The sequence below is a fragment of the Budorcas taxicolor genome, chromosome 18, assembly GCF_023091745.1.
Source record: "Budorcas taxicolor isolate Tak-1 chromosome 18, Takin1.1, whole genome shotgun sequence".
Classification (NCBI taxonomy): Eukaryota; Metazoa; Chordata; class Mammalia; order Artiodactyla; family Bovidae; genus Budorcas; species Budorcas taxicolor.
Window position 1 is genome coordinate 3273690 of NC_068927.1, and position 25027 is coordinate 3298716.

General features: G+C 62.1%; 2 protein-coding genes across 3 annotated transcripts in view; one reads left to right on the forward strand and one right to left on the reverse strand.

The window, feature by feature from the left end:
- Nucleotides 1–305: 305 nt before the first annotated feature.
- On the forward strand, nt 306–19767 carry MTSS2 (MTSS I-BAR domain containing 2). Its single transcript, XM_052655222.1, is given in 17 exon segments — nt 306–433; nt 4829–4890; nt 4967–5040; nt 5765–5849; nt 5923–6014; nt 6096–6170; nt 6454–6462; nt 7362–7519; nt 7701–7808; nt 8706–8803; nt 10201–10420; nt 10749–10807; nt 10809–10839; nt 15715–15789; nt 16039–16215; nt 16380–16545; nt 16638–19767. Coding segments are annotated over 17 exon segments (2313 nt in total). The 5' UTR covers nt 306–364; the 3' UTR covers nt 17393–19767.
- A 638-nt stretch (nt 19768–20405) lies between these two features.
- IL34 (interleukin 34) overlaps nt 20406–25027 on the reverse strand; it is a 60095-nt gene continuing 55473 nt past the window's right edge. For both annotated transcript variants that reach the window (XM_052656237.1, XM_052656238.1), the window contains 3 exons: nt 24726–24887; nt 21071–21203; nt 20406–20844 (listed from right to left, as the gene is read on the reverse strand). In XM_052656237.1, the coding sequence (XP_052512197.1) occupies nt 20675–20844; nt 21071–21203; nt 24726–24887 (465 nt within the window). In that variant the 3' untranslated portion in view covers nt 20406–20674. The remainder of the gene's footprint in view (nt 20845–21070; nt 21204–24725; nt 24888–25027) is intronic.

The window sequence follows — 25027 nt, forward strand, 5'->3', positions numbered from 1 at the left end:
CGCACCCGGGCTCGGATTTCAAAGCCCGGGCTCCGGGCGGTGAATGGGCCGGCGCCCGCCCGGGCTCCCCGCAGACCCCTCCCCGCGGCCCGCCCCCCGCGCCCACGTGACGCCCCGGCCTCCGCGCTCGGGTTACGGCCGCCGCGCCAGTCCCCGCGCCGAGGCTGCGCCGCCCGCCGCCCGCGCCGCCTGCCACCCCGCCGCGACATGGCCCGCGCCGCCCCGCGGCGGCCCGCGACCCCCGAGCGCGGCGCGGCCGGCCGCTGAGCGCGGCCCGGAGGCGGCAGGCCCGGCCCGGCCTCGGAGCGACAGCCGCCGCGGCGCGGGTCCCAGCGCCCTGCCTGCGCCGCCGCCCGGCCCGAGCATGGAGACGGCGGAGAAGGAGTGCGGGGCCCTGGGCGGGCTCTTCCAGGCCATCGTCAACGACATGAAGGTAACGGGCGCGGATGCGACGCGGGTGCGTGTCCCCTTCGGGGACGCGTGGCGGCGGCAGCCGCGTCCCACCGTGTCGGTGAGGCCCCGCGTCTGTGTGCCCTTGTCTGAGTGCGTCTGGCCTCTGTCTGCCGTGCGCCCTGGTCTCCGGGTGCCCGTCGTGGGGGGTGTGGGCGCGCGTGTGTCTGGGTGTCCGCGCGATACCCAGGGTCCATGCCCCTGGTCGCCCGGGTCGCAGCGCCCCCTTGGGGTCCCGACCTGAGCCTGCGCACACGCGGGCTTCCCGCGCCCCAGACCCCCAAACCATGAATGGGGGTTTGGCTCCGGGGGCGACTCACGGCCCTTTAAAGGGTCCAGGGTCTCTCCGGCCTCTCCTCTACCACCTCCGTGGCCCCCTTCCCCGACCCCGACGGCCCCGGAACCCAGACAATGCTGTCACTGCCAAAGCAGCGAAAAATAATAAACAGGGAACCGTTAACTCCTTCCCTGCCAGCCTTGCCTCTGCGCCCGCCGCCCGCGCCCCAAACCAGCTCCAGGACCCCACCGTCTGTGCGAGGAGTGGCCCGGGCCCCAAGGCCTCTGACCTGCCTTGGGGGGAGGAGGGCGAGGGTGGGCCTGAGGGAGCAGCCCCAGGGGAGGACTGCCGGCTGCTCCAGGCTCTCAGCTCCAGCCCCTCTCTGGGATGGCCCAAGGTCAGGCTTCAGCAGGCCACCAACTCCTGGCCCACGCTGGCTCACCAGGTGGGGAAACCGAGGCTGGGAACGGCTCAAGGTCACTGAGGAAACTGTTGGACCAGCCCATGACCTCACCTGATCCAGGGAGCGAGGGGGTCCTCGCCCCCAAAGAGGCTGGGGCTTGGCGGGGTAGAGAGGAGGGCCGGCCGCAGTGACAGGCCTGACTGGGTAGAGAGGGGGCCTGCAGGCCGCGCCTCTCCCTTTCTGCTCTGGGGCAGGGTGGCCAGGCTAGGGGGAACGGGGAGCTCCTCAGAGCCCCCTGCCTGTCTGACCCTCCCTAGTACACAGCCTGGCATCCTACGGTGACTTCACAGGCCCCAGGGGGACACACCACAGTGCCCAGGCAGGCCTTCAGGGGGCTGCCAGATCCTTGTGACCCCCACCCCCAGGAGGCCCGGGGCCACCCTCCCCCAGAACTGCAGGGTTGGCAGCGTGCATAGGTGCCCCTCTGCACCCCACACAGGGTGCTCCCCTGAGACCCCGTCCCCCCAGCTCCACCTCCAAGCCCTTCTGCTGGCCCCTGAGTGCTGGCTTCCCGCTGCCTTCAGCAGCCCCTCCTGCCCCGTGAGCATCGCAGCCTTGGCACCAGGTTCCCATTCTAGACCACCCTCCCCCAACCACTCCCGGGGCTGGCGGAGCAGACTCCTTCCTGCACCTTGTCCTGCTGGCATCCTCACCACACACACTGTGGAGAGCAGCCACTTTCCGCTTTCACTCAGAGGAGCGGGCAGGACCGTCTTCCCCCTCTCCAGGCAATTTGCAAGGAACTTGGGGATGAGACGAAGGAGATGGGCCCAGGTTGTAGCAGGCGGCTCAGGATTTTCTGACGTGGGGAGGCAAACTGGGAGAGGTTTCACCTGGCGTAATGCCGAGCCCCGCTAGTCCCCAGCCTGTGACACAGGTTTGTGTCTGGGCCAGGGACAGGGCAGGGACACGGACCGCCTGGAGGCCAGTCATCTGGAATTGGGGGACAGCTTCCGGCTGTTTCGCTCAGTGGCTTGATCCACAGAAGCAGCGGGGTTTCCACAGAGGAAGGTGGCCTGGGTGAGGAGGTGGAACTTGCCTGCGAGGCCCCGTGACAGCCCACCCAGGGCTGCGGGTCCAGAGCCTGGCATGAGGGTGGCCGAGGAGGGGAGGGGGGCTGCCCCTGGGGCCTGGAGGGGCACCGACTCAGGGCGGGGGGGCCCGGGGAGCGTTCCTGCCTGCCCCACCTCATTTAAGCAGCCCAGATGCCCCCCAAAGCTCAGAGAGGGGCAGGAGCTTGTCCCAGGAATGACAGGGCTGGGAGCGGCTCCAGGGCTCAGCCTGCACCTTCCGGAAATGGGGTCACAATCTGTCTGCCCCTGAGAGTGTCACACAGGTCCCAGCCGGGTGGCAGAGGCAGAGACCGCCTGTCCGCTCTGTCCGCAGCGTTAGCCAAGCGCTCTCTGTGTGCCGGGTCCTGACCTAGTGCTTCCTAGGCAGTCTCCACACCGACCTGCTCCCGCCCTCATCTCACAGGGGAGCAAACAGGCTCAGAGAGGAGCCTCCCGCAGAGCCCCTCTCCCGGGCTGCAGCCTGGGCCACTCACCTGTACAGCCCGGGGCCCACCCACCTGAGCACCCCCCGTGACGAGCGTGTGACTGCCCCCCACCCCGAGCCGCCCGCTGCTCTCCCGGTTCTGCAGTCCCCGCCCCTCCCCACCCTGGGTACCCAGTTACTCACCTTCCAGACCCCGAAGTAGAGGAAGTGTCCCTGCCATGCAGTGACCAGTCACACCTGGAATCGGAGCCTGAACCCCACACTCAGTAGCCATGGACAAGCTGGTTAATCTCTCTGAGCCTCAGTTTCCTCATCTGTAGAATGGGGGTGGTGACAGCGGTATTCGCCTCACAGGGTTGCTGTAAGGATTCAGTGTGACCCCACAGTGAGAGGGCTCAGCCGGGCGCCTGGCCCACCACACTCTTGACCCCCAGTCGCAGTCCCCGTCACTATCAAGACCACAAGCCCGGAGGCTTCAAGCCTGCGTGACAGCTGGGTGCAGCCTGCGTGAGGGCGCAGGCCCGGGTGGAGACAGGACATGCTCCTGGGTGCTGGCCCCTCAAGCTTGCCTCTGGGGTCGTCGTGACTTACCAGTAGGCCCTGCTGAGGAGGGGCTGGGCCTGGCCCCCGAACCCTACCCTGTCACTCCCCTCTGCCCCAGGAGGACCGAGACTGGGAGGGCCAGGGATAGAGTGAGCCTGGGGGCGGAGCGTGTGAGGGTATGACTTCAGTACACAGACCTGTCTCACCCACAGCGGGGTACAGACCTGTCTCCCCCACTTCTTGCAGCCCCTGGCTCTCAGACAGAGGCTGCTGAGGGGCTGAGACGCCTTCCAGGGGCCAGGACCGCTGCCTCTGCACCCCTGCCCCCATGGTGTTGTCTCCCCGAGGTCTTAGCACAGCCTAGGGCTGGGGTGCAGAGCAGGGAGGTGCCAAGTCCTCAGGAGTGCCAGAGGAGACCCAGGCTCCTTCACCCCAGGCTGTGCCACACAGACAGCCCACCCACCGCCTCTGCCTTCCCACTCCAGCCTGTGAACTTCTCAAATATTTGCTTTCCCTGGGCACTGGCTGGGCTGGGCTGGGAGGGGAGGGTGTTTCTGAGGATCCCAGAAGCTGCCCTGTGCTTCCCACTCCAGCAGGCTGGCCTCCCTGGGGTTCCAGCCTGGCAGAGCCTCCCTCTGAGGCCTTGGGAACTGGGGTCTCCGCCTTCCCCCTTCCCACTGGAAAAGCCCTGGCTCCCAGCACCCCATCCCACATGGAAGGGAAGGTCAGAAGAACCTTGGGGCTTCGCTGACCTGGGCCTCTTCTTCAAGGATCAAGGCTTCCTTCCACAGGGCCATTGGGCCGGGACCCAACAGCCATGGGAGGCCCATTAGCCAGAAAAGCCCGCTGATCACACTGGACAACTTGATCGCCAGGAGCCCGGCCTCTCTACTAGGAAACCCCCTCCCAGCTCAGAGCTTTGGGCCAGGCTGGGATAAAGGCCACACTGTGTCCCCAGGAGGGGCGGGGAGCCGGGGGTGGAGAAAGGTGGCTCTGTTGGCTGCACAAGGCCCCATTCAGCCTGGGCCTGACTGTCCCGGGCTGGCTGGCCAGGCCCCACAGCAGCCGTGGTCCCCCTGGGCCTAGGAGCCCCGGTCCCCCTGGGCCTAGGAGCCCCGGCCGCTGGCCTGCGGTGGGCAGATCGGCTGGCAGCAGCTTCCAGGTCACGGGGCCCTCGTCTAGACCCACCATGTCTCGAGCTGCACCACAGCTCGCTGTGCCTCTGCCCCCAGGCCACGTGGACCATCCGGGGCTGTGTCCGGGGGCCACAGTGCCCCTGGTGTGGCCAGCCTGCCCACCCGAGGCCCTCCCACCTGCAAGGAGACACGGCCTGCCGCTCCCAGTCTCCATCCCCCTCGAGAATGTGGGCTACCACTGCTCACAGTGGCCGGCGTTCCTGACCGTTAGGGAGCGCGGGCCAGGCAGAGGTGCCTGTTTCTGGGGCCAGGCCTTCTTCATGCCCGTGTCTGCCCCGAGAGGAGCCCCGGAAGCCCCCACTCCACAGGGGCGAGGCTGCTCTCTCAGACACAGCCCAGGGTCTAGACCAGGCATGAGGGGGCCCTCGTGGTGGCTCACTGCCTCTCCTGTCCCCTCCGCAGAGCTCCTACCCCATCTGGGAGGACTTCAACTCCAAGGCCACGAAGCTGCATTCCCAGCTGAGGTGAGGGTGCCCCAGCTGGGGAGGGGATGGGGCGCGAGACCACCCCCCACTGACCGCCCCCCACCCATCTCCCCAGGACCACCGTGCTGGCTGCTGTGGCCTTCCTGGACGCCTTCCAGAAAGTGGCCGACATGGCCACCAACACCCGAGGTGGGGAGGGCACACGGCCCAGCTTGGACTTGCACTCCGAGCAACTGAGTGGGTGTGAGCCCAAGAGGACCTGGGCCCAGAGTCAGGACCTTGGGTCGCTGGCTCATGGAGCGGGCTCTCTGGAGAGAGGGAGCCTCTCATCACTGAGCAGGAGCGGGTGACAGACAACAGGGATGTTCTAGGGGGTGGGGGGGTCTGTCTTGCTGCCAGGTGGTTGACCCCTCAGCCACGGTGTTCACACTCCGTAGGTGAGTCTGTGGCTTCTCTCCCCATCTGCCCTTCCAGGGGCACAGGGCAGGCCTTCCGGTCCGAGCAGTGGGACCTGGGGCTCCTGCCTCCTTGGCTGGTGAGACCAAGGCGATGGGCACCCTCACGCCTGCATCTGGGCGCATCTGGAGGGGGTCCTGGGAGGGAGGGAGGCGTTTTGTTGGCTCCTTGAACCGTCTTTGGTGTGGGCTTCTCCCGTCTGGAGTGACCAGAACAGCTCCTGGCCTGACCCCGGGAGAGAAAGGTCAGCTCTCCTGCCGGGGCGGCGAGCTGGCGGGTCGCGGGAGGGGATCAGCGGGATGGGGATGCCGGGAGCGGCGCGGGCAGCGGGCCCGCGGGATGGGGACTTCGGGGCCGCGGGCTGCGAGCTTGGCTCTCGGGCCGGACGCGCCCCCGCGTGGCCCGGGCCGGGCCTGCAGGAGCCCGGCGGCCCCGCCCACGCGGCGCTTGCCCCCAGGGGCCACGCGGGACATCGGCTCGGCGCTCACGCGCATGTGCATGCGGCACCGCAGCATCGAGACCAAGCTGCGGCAGTTCACCAAGTGAGTGCGTGCGCGCCGGCGCGGGGGTCGAGGGAAGACCCGGGGCGGCCCTGACCCGCCCTCTTGCCCGCAGCGCGCTGCTGGAGAGCCTCATCAACCCGCTGCAGGAGCGCATTGAGGACTGGAAGAAGTCGGCCAACCAGCTGGACAAGGATCACGCAAAAGGTGGGTCCGGCCCGGCCGCGCCCTCCAGCTCCCCACTGGCGGAAACCCGGTCATAGCGCCGTTCTCTCGCCCTCTGCACAGAGTACAAACGAGCGCGGCACGAGATCAAGAAGAAGTCTTCGGACACGCTGAAGCTGCAGAAGAAAGCACGCAAAGGTGAGCCCCGCGGGCCCCTGCACAGCCCCGCGCTGTGTCCCCCACGGCCGTGGGGTCGCCCAGGGCAGCGTCCCACCTGAGGCACCCCGTGCTGGACACAGGGCCCCTAGCCCCTGGGGTGGGCAGAGGGGGAGCCTGCCGCCGGACTGGACCCCCTCCTCGGGAGGCTGCAGGAGGCCCCGCCCCCAGGAGCGGCTCTGTCCGTCCGGCCGTCCTTCACACGGTCTCTCTCTCTGTCTCTCCTCTCCTCCCTTCTCCTCTCCTCTCCCCACCCCTCCTGTAGAGCTGCTTGGTAAGTCAGATGCCCGTCCCCCGAGCTGCTCTCCCTCCCTGTCGTCCCTGTCGCATATGTCTGTCTCCCCCAGCTCAGGGCCATTGGAGGAGCCTCTTCAGGCGGAGGAGGAGCGAGGAAGGTGGTCGGTCCGCAAGGGAGGGGCTGGGGCACAGTCCTCTGGGCCGGGCTGTGCTGGGTCGGTTTGCCAGGCCAGGAGGGCTCAGGTGGGCAGGGTGGGGGGCCAGGCCCCGCCGCCCCCAGGCCCTTCCCTCCTGCTCCGCACCCCCCACGCCGCCCAGCTGTCTCCTCTCCCTCCTCTTCTCGCTTTCCGTGGTTCTTTCGCTGCATCTTTGTGTCGCTCCTGCTGTTCTTGTGCATCATTCCTGAGCCGAGTGGGGACCCCCATGAGACACCCCCTTTCCCACGCCCTGGGCCCGGCCCTGGTGCTCCTGGACCCCGCCTCCCTCGTGGCCTGGCCTGCGGCCCCACCCCATGCTCTGCTCTGTTCAGCTTCCAGGCTCCCTCCCTGGGCCCGGGAGGGGAGGCGCCTCACCCCACAGGCAGTGAGGGTGTCCCCGGGGGCAGAAGCTTCTGCTCTCCCAGAGGCGTCCGCCTAACTCCCCTGAGCACAGCTGCTCCGGGTGGCCCCAGGGCTGCCCAGGGTTCTGCTCACCCCAGGACCTGGGTGGCTTTGCAGCTTTGGTGTCTTTCCTGTGTGCCTGTCTGTCTGTCCTCTCTGCCTGCGCTGGGGACCAGCCTTTCCACAAGCCCTGGTGTCCCGGCTGCCCTCCCCGGTCCCCAGAGCCCCCCGGAAGTGCCCAGCCTCACGGCCAGGGATCCCACTTTGGGGCCCGAGCCTTGGGTGCAGCAGGCCAGGCCCGCGTCCCCAGCGCGGCCTCTCCTCCCCACCCCCCCAGGGAAAGGAGACCTGCAGCCTCAGCTGGACAGCGCCCTGCAGGACGTGAACGACATGTACCTGCTGCTGGAGGAGACGGAGAAGCAGGCGGTGCGCCGGGCCCTGATTGAGGAGCGTGGCCGCTTCTGCACCTTCATCACGTTCCTGCAGCCCGTGGTGGTGGGTCCCGCGGGGACATGGAGGCCTTCTTAGCATCTCCACGACTGGGCCAATTGAGGGGCCCTCACAAATCCCGAGAGGTCCCAAGGACCGTGGCCCGAGCCACGTGGGCCAGGGGGGATGGGCAAGGGAGGGGTGGCTGGGCAGGGAGGCCCGGGAGGCTGACTCACTGCCCCGTCAGAACGGCGAGCTGACCATGCTGGGGGAGATCACCCACCTGCAGGGCATCATCGACGACCTGGCGGTGCTGACCGCGGAGCCGCACAAGCTGCCCCCCGCCAGCGAGCAGGTGCGGCCAGCCCCGGGGACGGCCCGCCTTGGTTGGGGACAACGGAGGAGGCGATGGGAAAGCATTGGGGGGGATCAGCTGGGCACGGAAGGTCACCCCCGTGGGTTCTAGGGGCACCTGCCCACACAAGCAGGGTGTGTGCCCGGGACCCAGCGGAGCGTCACACAGAGCAGACGGCTGGACGTCCCGCATCCGCAGGGCCAGGCTCCAAGCAAGCCAGTCCTGATGGTGCCTCCGGCCTCCATGCCCACACCCACCAGCCCCATGCACACACGTGCAGCTGCCCCCACGGCCGCCCTGCCCACCTCTCAGCACCACGCTCCGACCACACCCGGGGCAGTCCTCGCTGACAGCACCGTGGCACTCCTCTCGCTCGGCCTTACTGTGCACCCAGCCCTACGCCGAGCCCTTCCCACGGGTCACCTAATTCAGTCACCTCCATGCCCTCTAAGACAGGAAGGATCGGCTGCATTTCCCAAGAGAAAACTGAGGCTCCGAGAGAAGCAGCGGCTTGCCTGAGGGCAGAGCGGAGCCAGGATTGGGCCCCGTGGCCTTGCACGGCCACTCTGGGCTGGCTCCTCCACCAGCCCCAGGGAGTCCTCAGGAGCACCGGGTTGCCCGTGTCCTGGCTGGGCCAGCATCCCTGAGAAGCAGAGAGGGCACAACCTCCCCGGCGTCCCCCCGCCTTCTGGCAGCCCTGCCTCTCGTCCCTGAGCGAGGAGCTGGTGTTAGGAAAAGGCTGGGACACAGAGGGCTTCCAAATCCCCGAGATCTTCTCTGGGGCCTGGTTCTCAATTGGGAAGACCCTGCCAGCCCTCTGGAGGGAGACTCAGGAAAGTGATGAGGCTTTCTGCGGGGCTGGGCTGCCCGCGTGACCCCATCCACGTCCCTGTCCAGGTGATCACAGACCTGAAGGGCTCAGACTACAGCTGGTCGTACCAGACCCCACCCTCATCACCTAGCAGCTCCAGCTCCCGGAAGTCCAGCATGTGCAGGTCAGCGGGGGACTGGGCAGGGGGCAGGGAAAAGGAATGGGGGAGGCCCCCCAGAAGTGCGTCAGGAATTGCTTTGTGGCCCCAGAATTCATGCAACTGCTGCACCACCAAGGAATCTAGGGAAAATGCACTCGCATTGCAAAGCCGCCACTAGTGCAGGCACACGGTGCGGGCTGGCGGCAGCAGCAGAGGGCGCACAAGCTGCCTGTTAAGTGCTTTCTGCACTTTCCTCATTGAATCCTAACACCACTCTATCAGCTATGGTGTTGTCTCCGTCTCATGGAAGGGGAAGCTGAGGTACAGAATCCCAGCATTAACCTCTCAGCTCAGCCGGGCCCAGCACAGTCTGGGCAGCAGTAAGAATCTAAGGTGGGCAAGGCCATGGAGGCTTTCAGGAGTGTATGTAGAGGCTCCACGCTTACCTGTGGGCACTGCAGCCTGGCTGGTTCCTGAGAGCTGCGCCTGGGCAGCTGCTAAAGGGCCAACCCTCAGCCAAAGCTGGCCCTGGGGGGCGTGCAGGGCCAGGGCGGGGCCAGAGTCCTGCCTGACCAGCAGGCAGGCTCGGGGTCGGGGGCGCTTCGTGGGAGGGGTCTGGATTCAAGGCTCCCTGTGGGGGGGCTTTGAGCACAGAGCAGGTTACTGGTGGGGAGACCCCTCTGTGCCAGGCACTCTTTCTCTAGAACCAGCTTGGCTGGGTACCCAGGTCATGGGCAGTGACCCAGGCAGAGTAATTGCTGCTCCTGCAGGGAGAGAACGGTCCATGGCGGCTGGAGGCTCTTCAGACCCTGGGTGGGTGACCGACGCAGGAGGGAGGTTGATCCCAGGGGTCACCCGTGCCAAGGGTGGGGGCCTGGGGCCTCCCGGGTCACGCTCAGGAGGATGGTGACCTTCACTGCCAGGAGCGTGGCCCAGGCTGGACACGGATGCAGAGAGGATGAGCTACAGAGGGGAAGAGAGGGAGGGTGACGGCGAGTTTAGGACCCTCGCTGACCAGCACCCCACGCTAGACATTCGGTCAGGGTCTGATGGCAAACACCAGAATTGGAGAAGGCCGTCAGGATCAGACTCATGTCTGGTTGTAGCCTAACTGGGGAACGCTGGTGCTTGTGGACTCCGTTCCTCCTCGTCAGCCTGAGGTCTCCGCTTCGTAGCGGCGGAGCGGGAGGCAGACAGGCTGCCTTGCCTCGGGGTGCCTGGCGGAGGCCCCTGGGGTAGCGGGGGCCTGCCTCCCGCCCCGCAGTCTGGGGCCGCGCTGCCCTGGCCTGCGCGGCCGGGGGCCTGGTCTGACCCCGCCTTCTCCTCCCCCGCCCCTCCTCTCTGCCCACCCTCGTGTGTCGCCCCGCCTCCCGCACGCGCCCTGTGTCTCCCTGTCCGGCCGCCGTGCCCCCTCCCTCCAGTGCCCCCAGCAGCGGGAGCAGCGCCAAGGGTGGCGGAGCCCCCTGGCCCGGGGGCGCCCAAACGTGCTCACCCGGCCCCGCCTGTCGCTACCGCAGCCTGGCGCAGCCCGCCCCTGCCGCCCGCCTCTCCAGCGTCTCTTCCCACGACTCCGGCTTCGTCTCCCAGGAAGCCACCTACTCCAAGCCCCCTTCGCCCATGCCTTCAGACATCACCAGCCAGGTGAGGGGCGTCCGCTGAGCTCATGCCAGCCCCCGGCCAGCCACACTGTGGGGCGGGGCCACTGCTGAGTGTGGCCTGCAGGCCCTCAGGACCACCATGTCCAGGACCAGCCTGAGCCCACTGCCCCAGGGCAGCGGAGGGGAGAGTCTGGAGGAGCCTGCCAGCTCCAGACCCTGGGACCGCCCCCCCCCCCCCCCCCCCCCCGCCCCCCGTGCCGGGGCTGGCAGTGATGGGGTGGGTGGCCCGCGGAGGCGTCCCTAGGAGCCCCAGAATCTGCATGCATCTTCCCCCGCTCTCACCCTGAACACGAGAACCTCCTCAGAGGCAGGCCCGGACCCTCAGAGGCAGGCCTAAACCCTCAGGCTCTGTGAAAGGGACCAGAGGGGCTAGAAGACGGGGAGGTCAGGCCACTCGCCCAGGTGCCCACCGCGGCCCGGCCCTCCCTCTGAGCCCAGCGTTCTGTAGTCTGCCCTCTTGCCCAGGACGTGCCCATGGCATGCGCAGACTGCCCTCCTCAGCAGGCTTTCCTGTCGGCACATAGACACGTGCTCCGGCGCCGTCCGTCTAAATGGCCCCCCTTCCTCCAGCCTCCCCCGGCCGCCTCGCCTCTCCTTCACAGCGACACTGCTCAGGACACCTGTCCACACTGACCACCTCCGTCTCACTCCCCACTCACTCCTGTCTGCGTCACCTTTCCGTGACGGAAAAGCTAGAATAATTCATTCTCCTGTGTCCTTTATCCATGTATGCGTACGCTTTTGAGACTGTTAGGTCCGCACAGCTGTAAAATGCTAACTCGCAGTGAGCTGAATCTCCCCACGTGAAGTAGCTGATGTGGCTTGTGCATTTTCTAGCGTAGAGTGAGTCTGTTTTGTTTGATTTTACTGCGGCTCCTTCAGCTCAGCATTCATGTTATCATTTCCTATCTCTTAGTTTTTAAACTTACCATGTCCTTATGTTTTAGATGAGTCTCTCGTAAACAGCATATGCCTAGATTTTCTTTTCTTATCCAGGCTGACAATCTCTCTCTCTTAACTGACATTTTAAAGTCCTTTCACAGTTACCAATATTACTGGCATATTTAGACTTCTTTTTTATTTCTGTTCATTCTGCTTTATCTGTGCTTCTTTTGTTTCTTCTCTTGCTTTTTGTTTGTTTTTTCTTCCCCCATTATTTCCTTCTACTGGATTTTAAGTGATACTTCTTTCCTTTATTATATAGGTTACCTTGAAATTTTACCATGCATCCTTAGCAAAGTCCTAACCCAGGCTCCTGAATCATTCAAGGACCTTAACATATATTTTAACTTCGGTCACCTGCCCCCTCCCCTTATAAGCTATTTTATGCTATTCTCTCCTTTTTTTATCATCCCTACAATTGACATTTTTCTTCTTAATTTCATCATTATCTTATACGTAAGTATCTGTTAGATTTACCCATATGTGTTTATACTTTTTTTGTTCATTTTCTCCTTTTAAGGTCATTTTGCTTCTTTCTGCAGTAAAATACATCCTTTAACGTTCTTTTAGAATGGCTCTGTAGCAGTAAACTCAGGTTTTGTTTTTCTGTAAACATGCTCCGTTTCTTTTCCTCTTCCTTGAACGCTAGCTTTGCCAGGGATGCAGCGCCGGGTGCCCGTTGCTCTGTCTCCACACTCCGAGGGCGTTTTCCCCGTGCTCTGGCTTCTGTTGCCGGCTGAGAGGTCTCCTGTCCGTCACTGCTGTGCCTCTGTGAGTGACCTGACTTCTCTCTCTGGTCACTCGAGTTTTTCTGCAACGCGTCTGGTTGTGGGTTTGCTCTCATTTAATCTCCCTTGGTGCGTTTGCGTTTCTGTCTGTGCATTCAGGGTTTTCACCCCTTCTAGGAGTTTGCGAGCATTCTCTCCTCATTCTCGCTCCCACTCTGCTCGCTCCTGTCTGGCCTCCGTGTCTCTCCTCTCACGCCTCTCGTCTCGCTTCCCTGCACCGTCTCTTCAGGTCTGTCTCCCAGTGTGCTTTTCTCTACTTTACAGCAGCTGGGCTGCCCATTGAGGGCTACTCTTACTGCCGTGAGATAACTCCAGCCTTGTGGACGGTCTCCGGGAAGAGCAGATTCCCGCCCGGCCTCTGCACGGCCTCCCGACGGTAGCGCCCCGTGTAACCACCAACAGTTCTGAAAGCCAGGACATTAGCACGGCACAACACTGTTGACTCGCTGACAGACCCTTTTTCGCACGCTGCCGGCTCTCTCGCTGGCATCCTTTTCCCGGCCCAGGGGTCCAGGCTCCGGCACGGGACCCTGCGCTGCGTTTTCTCAGGGCGTCTCCTTAGGCTTCTCCGGTGCGATGGGCCCCCGGTCCCTCCTGCACGACTTTTGGATGCTGGTCGTGCGTCTTGTAGAATGGCGCTCGCTTTGGATGTGTCTGTAGTCAGAAGGGCAGGAAGAGCACAGCCGTTGATTTATTGCTGCTCCACCGCCTCTCAGCCTGCGGTGTCCGGCATTCTTTCCATGTCAGCCGTTCTGGTAGCTGTTATAGTAATAGTGCCCTGTGTTTTGAATTTGCATTCCCCTAATGACTAATGAGGTTGTATGTTTTTTCATACATTTAAAGGCCATTTCTTCTTTTTATGAAGGAAATGTTCAGATCTTCTGTTTCTTTTTCTCTGCTAGGTTGTATGTCTTTTTCTTGTTGATTTGTAGAATTTCTTATACACTGTGGCTCCAAGTCTTTTCATCGGATAATCTTTGAGTCTGTGGGTTGCTGTTTTACTCCCTTAATAGGAGTAAAATTCTAAAGTTCTTAATGTATGTTTAATTATCCATTTTTTCCAATTGTTAGTGCTTTTTCTGTCCTCTTAGCAGTATTTTTGTGTACTCCAGGGTCACAAAGATGTTTTCCTCCAAAAGTTTTTTTTTTGGGGGGGGCGGGGGGCTCTGCTGCTCAGCTTGTGGGATTGTAGTTCCCCAACCAGCAGAGATTGAACATGGGCCTTCAGCATGGAAGTGTGGAGTCCCAACCACTGGACCACCAGGGAATTCCCTGCAAAGCCTTTTTGTTTCACCTTTTTTCACTCAGTTCTGCAGGTCATCTGGAATTGACTGTGTGTATCTGTGTTAGTATGAGAGATGGACAGGGAAGCCTGGCGGGCTGCAGTCCATGGGGTCACAAAGAGTTGGATACGACTGAGTGACTGAACTGAAGGAGTCATTTTTTTCCATATGGATATCTAATTAACAGTTTATTGAAAAGACCATCTTTTTCCTTTACTGCACTGTAGTGTGTTACCTTCGTCATAAAACAGGTGTCTGAATGTGTAGCTGTTTCTGGAGTTTGTATTCTGTTCCACTGGTTGATCTGTCTGTTCTGGTACCAGTAAGACCCGGTCTTAATTACTGACACCTGATAATGAAAGTCCTCTAGGTATGTTACTCTTCAGTATTACCTTCTGTTTTCGGCCCTTTGCATTTCCTTATAAATTTTAATATTAGCTTGTTAGTTTCCACTTTAAAAGAAGCAATCCCTGGGATTCTGACTGGGATTACATATGTCTCTCATTTTATTATGGCTTTACCTTCTTTCAATAATATTTTGCAATTTTCATATGAGAATCTTACACATCTACCACTGGGTTTTTCCCTCCTGGGTATCTGATATCTCTTGATGCTATTTTAAATTATTTTGGCTTTTTCAGAGTCTCTTACTTGTTTTTCAGCTGCTATTTAGAAATTTGATTTTTTTTTTTGTATGGTGATCTTGTATCCAATAACCTCATTAAAAACCCTTGTTAGTTCTGATAATCACAGAATGAATATTCTGCATACACAATCAGGTCTTTTACAGTTTCTTTTTCTTTCCAGTCCTTTTGCTTTTTACTCCTTTTTACTTCTTTTTCATGCTCTGTTGCACTGCTAGGACTTCCAGTACTTAATAGAAATGGTGATAGTGAGCATCTTTATCTTTCTCCAGCCTCAGAAAGAAAAGAATTGATATTTTTGTAGATAACACTATCAGATGAACGAAGTTCCTTTCTATCACTAGTGTGTTTTCCATGAATGGGTGTTGAATTTTTCCATTGAGTTTTCCAAACATTTTTTTTCTTTTTTTGTTTTAGCAATTATATTGGTAAAACTCTCAATGTGTTTATTATTTTGTTTGAATCCTTACTTACAGAGTTTAGTTTTCTTTTGGTCATCTTGGCTCATCATAAACTAAAAAAGTCTGGGAGTTGAAACCAGGATGCTTTAGAGAATGTGTCCTGTGTTGCACAGGACATGCAGAGCTGCACCTGACCAGTGCCCTTCCAGGTTTAATTCCGGGCAGCGGTCGGGCGGGCTCTCCCCCTGGCGCTTGCCCAGTCTCTCCACCACAGTGCTGAGGCTGCCTCTGCCCTGGGGACCCTCATGGTCCTGCTTTGCCCTTGCTTCCTTTTTCCTCAGCCTTTCTCTTATTTTGAGTTGGAGGGGCCTCCCAGGGGTACCTGGTCCCTCCCACTGTCCAGAGCAGGAGCCTCCAGGCGTCCTCTGTCCTGTCTTCAGTTCTGGGGGTCTCCATGGACACCCCTCTGCCCCCTCTGCCGAACCTCCAGCAACCCCCACACCACTGGCCCGCCCTCCTTCACGCATAGGGTTCCTCCCCGGTTTCTGTGACAGTCGCCTGTTCGGGGCTTCCTCCCACACCGCTGGCAGGTCCTGTCACTCCTCTTGACTGCCTGTCCTCTCCTTCCCAAGCACTGAGGGCAGCCTGGCGTCCCTGAACCCCTTCTCTAACCACCCTCAGCCTGACTGCCTGCGTCAGCTGGTTCTGTCTCACGCCGCTGGATTTGTGGCTCCAAACCTGACTTCTCCCTAAACTCCAGATTGTAAAATGCAGTGGCCGGCACTGCACCTGGGTTTAGACACCTAACAGGCAGCCCCGCCTAACACTCGCAGGATGGAACCCGGGACTCCGTTCCCCCCAGGCCTGCCCTTCCTAGAGAACGGTGACAAATCCCCCCGCAGCTCAAGCCAGCACCCCACTGCCGACCTTAGCCCCGCTCTTTCCCTGCTCGCCACATGCAGGCCAGCAGCAGTCAGTCTTCTTGTTAATTCTTAGAAGTGTGGTTCTTGGGCTGCGGTGGGGTAGGTCCGGGCGGTGGGGTGCGCTCTGGGTGCTGCTTTCTGCGCAGGCGCTCGCGGCGCAGGGCGTGGTGTGGGCGGGGAGGCCGTGGAGGACTGAGTCAGGGCCCCCCACGTGCTGGCGCCGTGACCGGATGTGTTCTCTCCCGCCCCTCCTGCCGCCCTGCCCCGTCCGCCTGCCCGCTCGCCTTCGCGTGCAGAAGTCCTCCAGCTCCGCGTCCTCTGAGGCCTCGGAGACCTGCCAGTCTGTTAGCGAGTGCAGCTCCCCGACCTCGGTCAGTGCCCCCCACCTGCCCGGGCACTCAGGGAGGGTTCAGGTTCGACCAGAGGGGTATGTGTACGCACCCGCTCCGCACAAAAGAAACCTTCTGGGCACCCCCTGCAGCCGCTCCCCAAACGCTCACCTCCTCCCTCCTGCGGGATAAGGAGCCCAGGAGGGGATGGGGAGTCACAGTGTCCCCTGTGCTCTGCCCTCGGCCATGAGCAGGGCGCAGGGGCCTCCTGACGCCTGCCTCACCCTACAGGACTGGGCCAAGGCTGGCCCCCACGAGCAGCCCGCAGGCACCGCGCTGCAGCGGAGGAAGGACCGCGTGGAGCTCCTGCGAGACCCGGAGCCGGGCCCAGCCGGTGGGGGTGCCCCGGGCCCCAGTGGAGAGGAGGCCCCACGGCCCCGCATGTCCCCCGCCACCATCGCAGCCAAGGTGAGGGTCGCTGCCGGGACGGCCCGGCTGGGCCCCCCTCTCTCCCAGGCCAGCTCTAAGGCCCGGCAAGTGGTCACCGGGCCAGCCCGGAACACCTCGGGGGACTGCCTGGGCGGAGCGGGAAGCGGGAGTGAGGCTTCAGCGTGCGGTTTTCCCGCCCCCAGCACGGGGAGGAGGTGTCCCCTGCTGCCAGCGACCTGGCCATGGTGCTGACCCGCGGCCTGAGCCTGGAGCACCAGAAGAGCAGCCGGGACTCCCTGCAGTACTCGAGCGGCTACAGCACGCAGACCACCACACCCTCGTGCTCCGAGGACACCATCCCCTCCCAAGGTAGGCCCCGGGGGCTCAGGCTGGGGCCTCGCCTTCTCGGCCCCGAGGCTCTGGGCCCACCGCGTCCCATGCACCCCCTACCCCCGCCCCAGGCTCTGACTACGACTGCTACTCCGTGAACGGGGACGCAGACGGCGAGGGGCCCCCCGAATTCGACAAGTCGTCCACCATCCCTCGCAACAGCAACATCGCCCAGAACTACCGCCGCCTGATCCAGACCAAGCGTCCGGCCTCCACCGCGGGGCTGCCCACCGCCTCGGGGGCGCCCCCCGGCGTGGCCACCATCCGCCGCACCCCGTCCACCAAGCCCACCGTGCGCCGCACCCTCTCCAGCGCCGGGCCCATCCCCATCCGGCCCCCCATCGTGCCGGTGAAGACGCCCACGGTGCCCGACTCCCCCGGCTACGTGGGGCCCACGCGGGCGGGCAGCGAGGAGTGCGTCTTCTACGCCGACGAGGCCGCCGCGGCCCTGGCGCCGGACCTGGCCAAGGCCTCACCGAAGAGGCTTAGCCTGCCCAACACGGCCTGGGGTAGCCCGTCCCCAGAGGCCGCCGGCTACGCGGGGCTGGCGGCCCAGGACGACGAGGAGCAGCAGCAGCAGCTGGCCGCCAACCGGCACAGCCTGGTGGAGAAGCTCGGGGAGCTGGTGGCGGGCGCCCACGCGCTGGCCGAGGGCCAGTTCCCGTTCCCCTCCGCCCTGTCGGCCGCCCCCACGGAGCAGACGCCCGCCCCACCCCCCGCCGCCCCCAGCGAGCCTCCGGCCGAAGACATGCTGGTGGCCATCCGGCGCGGGGTGCGGCTCCGCAGGACCGTCACCAACGACAGGTCGGCGCCCCGCATCTTGTGATGGCGCCCCCCTCCCTCCCGCCCCCCAGCCTGGCGAGGTAGGGGGCCTGGCCGGTGGGCCGCGGCGGCTCAGAGCCGAGGCACAGTCAGGAGTGAGCAGAGCCAGGCGAGCTTTTTTTCTTTTTTTTGGTCACATGAGTCAAAGCCACTTTATTGGGAGGAGAAACCCAACTTGGATTTCATGGTTTAAACAGGAAGTGACTTCTTAGACCACGCCAGGATGGAGCCTGTGGGCCTTGAACTGGATTTGGAGCCTGTTTCAACCTTTTCTTGCCTACTCTGCCCCTTCTCTCCCTCCTGCCAGGCCCTGCCCTTTCCACACAAGGGCGAGCCACAGAGCCGTGCCCCGTGGCCCCAGCAGAGGGGCCCACCCACCTGGCGGGGCCCACAGTGCACAGCTCAGGCAGCCTGGCCCAGCGCCTCCCTGTCTCCATGGGGACTGTGGCCCCCCGCCCCTGGCCAGGGCCCCCCCATGTCCCTCTGCGTCTCTGCCTCTCCCAGGCTCTCCTCCGTCAGGAAGGCGGGCAGGGGGGTCCGTGGAGGGGCCAGGGCTACAGGGTCTGGGTTAACCAGAGGCTCCACAGGGCGGTTGACCGTTTGGGGGGCCAGTGAAGTTAGGAGCTAGCCCACCCACTGGGGACAGGGGCCTGGGGCCCAAGTTGAGTCTCTTAGGGAGGACATGCACGGTGCCTGCCCGGAGGAGGGTGGGGACCCTGAGACAGATTGCTTGCTAGGGCGGGGGCGGGGCACCAGGGAAGGCTGTGGAGGCCAGGCTGTTGGCCTGCCGGCCTCCCAGGAGCTGCTCAGATCCCATTGTCATCCGGGCACGTGGGGACTGTAACTCTGGTGACAGTCTCAGCCACCTTTGGGTCAGGGACTGAAAACTGGAGAGGGTTGGGGGGTGGGTTCTTCTATGAATATATAATAAAGTGAGCTGACCGGACGAGGACTTCATGTGGGGACAGGGTAGACGGTACAGGGTGTGTCCAAGAGTGCCTGAGGGACAGAGGGCCCTGTGGTGTCCTGATGGCCCCTGGGAGGAGGAGGAGGGCTGGCACCGGGGCGCGGGGGCAGTGTTCTCTGCAGCGTCCAGAGCAAAGCCACAATGCGCTGGGAAGGGGCCGGGGGCTGGGCCTCCTGCCCATCTGCTGCAGGCCAAGGGGGGAGGGCTGCTGCGGGAGATCGGCTCTGACTCTGTTGTCAGAGGAGATGCCATCCCAGGGTGGTCCCGGGTGGCAGGACTGAGGTGGGGGGGAGTGCACCCCTCCACCCACACAGCACGTTGCGCCAACTCTAAGCAGGTAGAAGCACGTGTGCCAAGGGCAAGCGGAGGGCTTCCTGTGACCCACAGGCCCGCCGAGAGCAGCCATGCTGGCAGGGTCACGGGATGGGGCTCCTGGGGTCAGGAGAGCTGGCTCTTCCTGGTCTGGATGGACCCAGGGCTCCTGGTAGTTCTTGTGCTGGAAACGGGTCTAGGCACGGCTGCCAGGAGGGTGTGGGGAACCAGGGATTCCTCTGAGGGGCTCCCCAGAGGTGGGTGAAGGACGGTACCTGTAAGTTGCTAGGTCAGAGAAAGGAGCCTCGCTGAGCTGAGCTCACCACACCTGGAGGAGGGCCGGGGGAGCAGACGGCCTGCACTTGGAGGCTTGGGCGCAGAGTGTACACTGCCCCCAACCCCCGCCAGGGCTTGCCCAGGTGGGCTGGTTTTAAGACGCAGATTATCTGATGTGAGCAGGGTAAGGGGCAGTGGGGGGGAGCGGGGTACCCGGGTCCCCGTGAGAAAGAGCTTGCCCCTGAGGAGGGGTGTGGTCTCGGGGACCTGGGGGGAGGGGGTGGGCATGGCACAGGCGCCCCTCACCTAGACTGTGGGGGCCCCCCCTCCAGACCACCCCCAGGGCTGTACATAGCTCCTCCACCCCCTTGACCGCCTCATCCCTCTAGTGACTGCCAAGTAGGCCCACCCCTTCAGGATCCGAGCCAACCATCCCATGTCACAAACTTTGGTTTGGGGAACTTCTTGACGTTTGTTTCATTTTTTTCTTTTTGTACAGAGAAATATTCTATTCAAAGCGTCTTTTGACTGAAGTAACTTTTCTGGTGCTGTTGTTAACTTGTCCCTTTCTTTAATTTATTGCCCCTCCCTAGACCTCCCCTTCTGGGTCCCACTCACTTTGTCTCCCCTCTACCACCCACTCCCAGCCCCCATCCCACCTAAACCACTTCGTTTCTCTTCTTTCTGTCTGTTTTTGGGTAAATCATCCTTTCCTCCCCCCCCACCCACCTCCCCGCAGCCCACCCTTCCCTTGATTTAAATAGTCACTGCTACAAGTAACAAATGCACTGTGAAGATCCCAGTATTAATAAAGTTGTACTGTAATCAACACCACTGTCTCCTGGCTTCCTCCACTGCCTGCGCCCCGCCCCCACCGTCCCAGACCCTGGCCGAGGGGCAGGGGGCCCGTGTGGGCGGGGCTGGAGTGGCCAGGTCTCTGCCACGACCCGTGTCCCTGCTGGGGGTGGTCTTGTAGCTGCCAGATGGAGGGAGACAGGGCAGTGTCCAGGACACGCTGTGGGAGATGAGCCCAACACCGTTGCTCCGTCAGGCTTGCTGAGGCTTCATGGGCCAGGGCGGGGCTGGAAGGAACTCAGTCCCTCAGATATCCCCCGTTCCGGGACCCTGGCGAAGGCCCTGACCATTCCAACCCTGAATCCTCAGCCCCAGGCCCCTGCGCCAGGCCAGCCCGCCCCCCTTCCTGCCTCCTGCACTTGGCAGGAGGGGAAAGCAGCCTTCTCCAGGTTCATCCTCAAAGATGCAAGCAAACCAAAACAAAGCGGGTGTTTAATAGAAAAAATAAACTATGGCAAGACGTGGCATTTGGCTACCATGCCCTTCTCCCAGCTTTGCTGCCCCCTCCCCGGCCTTGCTGAGTATGCCCACCTGGTACAGCTCCCACTGCCTGACTCAGGAGAAGGTTGGCACTGCCTTCAGGGAAGGGGGCAACCCGGGCAGTGCCAGGAGCAGCCAGAGGCTCTGCCTTCAGGACCTTCAGGTGCCCCAGCACCCGCCGCTCCAGGCGAGACCACAGCAGGGAGAGCTGCGCCCTTCTCAGGCTCTGTGTCCCTCAAAGGAAAACACTGCCAGGGCCTCCTCTCCAGGAGGCGCTCCCCACTGCCACCCGAAGTCTCAGGCCGAGTCCGTCTCTTGCAGGGGCTCCTCCAGCTGCCCCCCAGGTCACCCTAGGCTCCTCCGGGCAGGAAGCCTTGCCCTGGGCCCTCAGCAACTTCACTGAGTTGGGGGGCCAGCCGAGGGTCCCAGGACGCGGGGGAGGGAGGTGGAGGGCGGCTGGGGCAGAGGGTACAGCTGGGTGGCTTCACACTGTACGGAGGCTGGGCTGCGAGCCTGAGGCTGAGGCGCCTCACAGTCCTGCCAGTTTAGCACAGAGCTTTCTTTACCTGCGAGGACACACACAGACACACAAATGAGGCTGCAGGACTGGTCAGCAGCCCCTCACCCCAACCAAGCCACACTGCTCTTCGTGTACCCAAGTCCATCTCCACTTCCAGAAATGGCCTGTGGCCCTGGGGAGCAGAGGACGTGCTGAGGGCCCCGGCTCTGCCTGGTGACCTGGCTCAGACAGCGGTACCCCAGCCCCAGCCCCAGCCCCTCAGAGCTCCTCACAGCAAGGGCAGTAGAGCAGCTCCATGACCCGGAAGCAGTTGTCCAGCAGTGCTTTGGGCCGCACCAGCTTCAGGCTTCCTGGCGCACTCAGGAGGTTCAACACTGCTTCCACCTGGGGGCTGACCTCCATGCCCTGGAAGAGAGGAAACCTTTAGAGCCACAGATGCCACCCTCAGCCTGTGCAGAGATCCCAGGAGAGCTGGCGGGGGTGAGGGTGGGGTGGGCAAACTCATCCCGCCTGGAAAGAGGTGACCAGAACAGCCGAGAGTAACTTCTCTCCTTCCTGCGGGCGCCATTTTTCCTGGGAGGGGCTCCCTCAATGCCCCTCACTCGAGCACAACACACAGAGACTTCTCTTTTTCCTCCCGGGCGCGGCCAGACCGGGAGGAGGTGGGGGCATCCTCGCTGCTCCAGCGCAGGCCTGGCCGCCCTTGCATGAGGAGTCCCCGTTCCAGGGACACTGCCCTTCAGATGCAGAGACCCACACCCACTCCAGGAAGAGGAAGCAGGACCTGCAGGAGGGTCGGTCGTATTGTGAGGCCAAGGCCAGCCAACAGGGCTGGGCCTCCAGCTCCAAGCAGGTGGGCTCCTCTGAACCGCACTTTCGCTAAGGGGACCGGTGCGGGGCGCACGGGCACCGTGCTCGGGATGGAGCGGGGCCCGGAGCCGCAGAAGCAGACATGGAGCAGGGGGCTGCGGGGCCTGAGCTGGGCAAGACCCTTCCTCAGAGTGAAGTGTGCTGGGTGGGGTTGTGTGCTCCTCTGCCCCACATGCCCCAAAAAAGCTGTGAAAAGGTGAAAAGTGTTGGTTGCTCAGTCTTGTCCAGTTCTTTGCAACACCTTGAACTGTAGCCTGCCAGTATCCTCTGTCCATGGGATTCTCCAGGCAAGAATCCTGGAGTGGGTTGCCATACCCTTCTCCAGCGGATCTTCCCAACCCAGGGGTCGAAGCCGGGTCTCCCGCATTAAAGGCAGATTCTTTACCACTGAGCCACAAGGGAAGCTGCACCAAGTCCTTATCCCTGGCACCTGTGAATGTGAGGAAACGGGGTCTTTGCAGGTGTGAAGTCAGGGGCCTCCAGATGAGATCAGTCTGGGTTTAGGGTGGGCCCTAAATCCGATGACTGGAAACAGGAGAAAGGACATGGGACACAGGGGGAAAGGCCGTGTGAAGACAGGCAGAGGCTGCAGTGACGTGCCACAAGCCCAGAACCAGAAGCACCAGCACCAGAAGCTGGAAGGGCTGGGAAGAAGCGTCCTCGGGAGCCTTTGGGGGAGCGTGGCCCTGCTCCCCCCGTGATCTCAGACTTCTGCTCTCCAGAACCATGACAATAATTTGTGTTGTTTTAAGCCACTGTGTGTGCTAAGTTGCCTCAGTGGCGTCCAACCCTGTGCGACCCCATGGACTGTAGCCCTCCAGTATCTCTGTCCATGGGACAAGAACACTGGAGTGGGTTTCAATGCCCTCCTCTAGGGGATCTTCCTGACTCAGGGATCAAACCCATGTCTCTTATGTCTCCTGCACTGATAGTCAGGTTCTTCACCACAAGTGCCGCCTGGGAAGCCTCAGGCGACTGGAAGAGGGGGCCGCAGTCTTGGATGTACATGGTCAGTCAGTAGTGAACTGTGACGGCAGTCCCAGAAAGCTAACATACAAAGGCTTAGAGAGAGCAGTGAGGGTGAGAGGAGAGCCAAGGGGCTCACCCCGGGAGGACCCACTGCCCGAGACACGGGTCACCTGTGAGGGGGCCTCGGCCACCACCACTGAGAAAGGAGAGATTAAAAGCTGGCTCACCCTGAACGGCCCAGGTGGGCAGGGCCTCAGCCTACCCACGTCTCCTTCCCAGCCCCCAGAGCAGCTCCCTGGAGCTCCAGGAGCCAGAGACACTCCCGAGGAAAACTGAGAATGGAGCACGGTCCATTCCCCAGGTCAGCCCCCACCTACCCTGCCCACAGGCACAAGAGAGCCACCAAGGGCACGGCCTAGCCCCCTGGCCTCTGCCGGAAAACAGCGCCTCCACAAAGTTCCAGGCAGCTGCAAAAGCTCCACAAAGTTCCAGCAGCTCCCTGGGGTCGGCAGGAGCTCACAGTCGGCGCCCTGTCGGCTGTTCCTGCTGGGCAGCAGCTGGGGGCCTGGCAGGTGTCTACCGGGGTCCTAAGGAGGGCAAGTGGGGGTGTGGGGAGGGAGTCCCACAGCACACACACGGCCTGCACAGACAACACAGTGATCTTGTCACCTTACTCCTCAGGCTTTTTGGAAGACATATACCCTAGGCCTCAGATCAACACTGCTGAACAGGCAGCTATCAGGAACCTCTATTATTATCATTATTAATTAAAGCCTGTTTACATTTGGGTTCACTCTTTCTGCTGTACATTAGTGGGCTCCGACAAATGCAATTACAGCACCACGCAGAAGAGTTCCATCACCCTATGCTTGCTCCTTGGAAGGAAAGTTACGACCAACCTAGACGGCATATTCAAAAGCAGAGACATTACTTTGCCGACTAAGGTCCGTCTAGTCAAGGCTATGGTTTTTCCAGTGGTCGTGTATGGATGTGAGAGTTGGACTGTCAAGAAGGCTGAGCGCCGAAGAATTGATGCTTTTGAACTGTGGTGTTGGAGAGGACTCTTGAGAGTCCCTTGGACTGCAAGGAGATCCAACCAGTCCATTCTGAAGGAGATCAGCCCTGGGATTTCTTTGGAAGGACTGATGCTAAAGCTGAAGCTCCAGTACTTTGGCCACCTCATGAGAAGAGTTGACTCATTGGAAAAGACTCTGATGCTGGGAGGGATTGGGGGCAGGAGGAGGAGGGGATGACAGAGGATGAGATGGCTGGATGGCATCACGGACTGGATGGACGTGGGTCTGAGTGAACTCCAGGGGATGGTGATGGACAGGGAGGCCTGGCGTGCTGCCGTTCATGGGGTCGCAGAGAGTCGGGCACGACTGAGCGACTGGACTGAACTGAAGCCCCCTGTGCTCCACCCACTTAGCCGTCTGCCTTTGCCTTGTTCCTTAGATGTGGAAACAGTGAGTGGGGTCAATGACTCACCCAGGTTTGCAGAGCCTAAGACGGTCTCAGTTGCATCACTTGCCCCCCAAAGCCCAGCCCTTCACTCTGACCTCCACTTCTCCCACACCCTCCAGGACAAGCCAGGACTTTCCATGCGTTTACTTCCTCCTTTGATAGCTTCTGGCCATGAACACACATAGGCACACACACACACGCACCCTGCCTGCAACACTCGCACAATGCTCACCCGCAGGCACACACACACGCACCTGCCCCGCCCTGCCCGCCCGCACCCCCACAGTGCTCACCCGCAGGTGCACACAAACATACACACACACACACACACACACACACGCACCCGCCCGCCCGCACCCCTACAGTGCTCACCCAAAGGTGCGCACACACACGCGCACCCAACCCGCCCCACCCACACCCCTGCAGCGCTCACCCACAGGCGCACACACACACACACACACACACGCATGCACCCGCCCCGCCCTGCCCACACCCCCGCAGCACTCACCTGCAGGCACACACACGCACCTGACCCACCCGCCTGCACCCCCACAGTGCTCACCCACAGGCACACACACACACACACAAACCCACCCCGCCCACCCGCACCCCCGCAGCGCTCACCCGCAGGCCCTGCTTGACATCCAGCAGTAGTGTGTGCACCTCCTCCAGGAACTTCCGGGATGGGTGGCCCTCGAGAAGCACCTCCTGCACCCACTCAGTAGCACTGAGACTCACCAGGACCCACAGATACCGCAGCTCCTGCTGGCTCACCCGGGCCCGCTGCTGCAGAGACAGAGAAACTACTGAAGCCCCCGACAGGGGCCTCTGGGCCCTTACCCCCGCCCCCAGATCCAACATCCCCCCAGACCTGACCTGCAGAGGGGGGATACCAGGCAGCCCCCGGGGGTGGGGGGCAAGCTTGG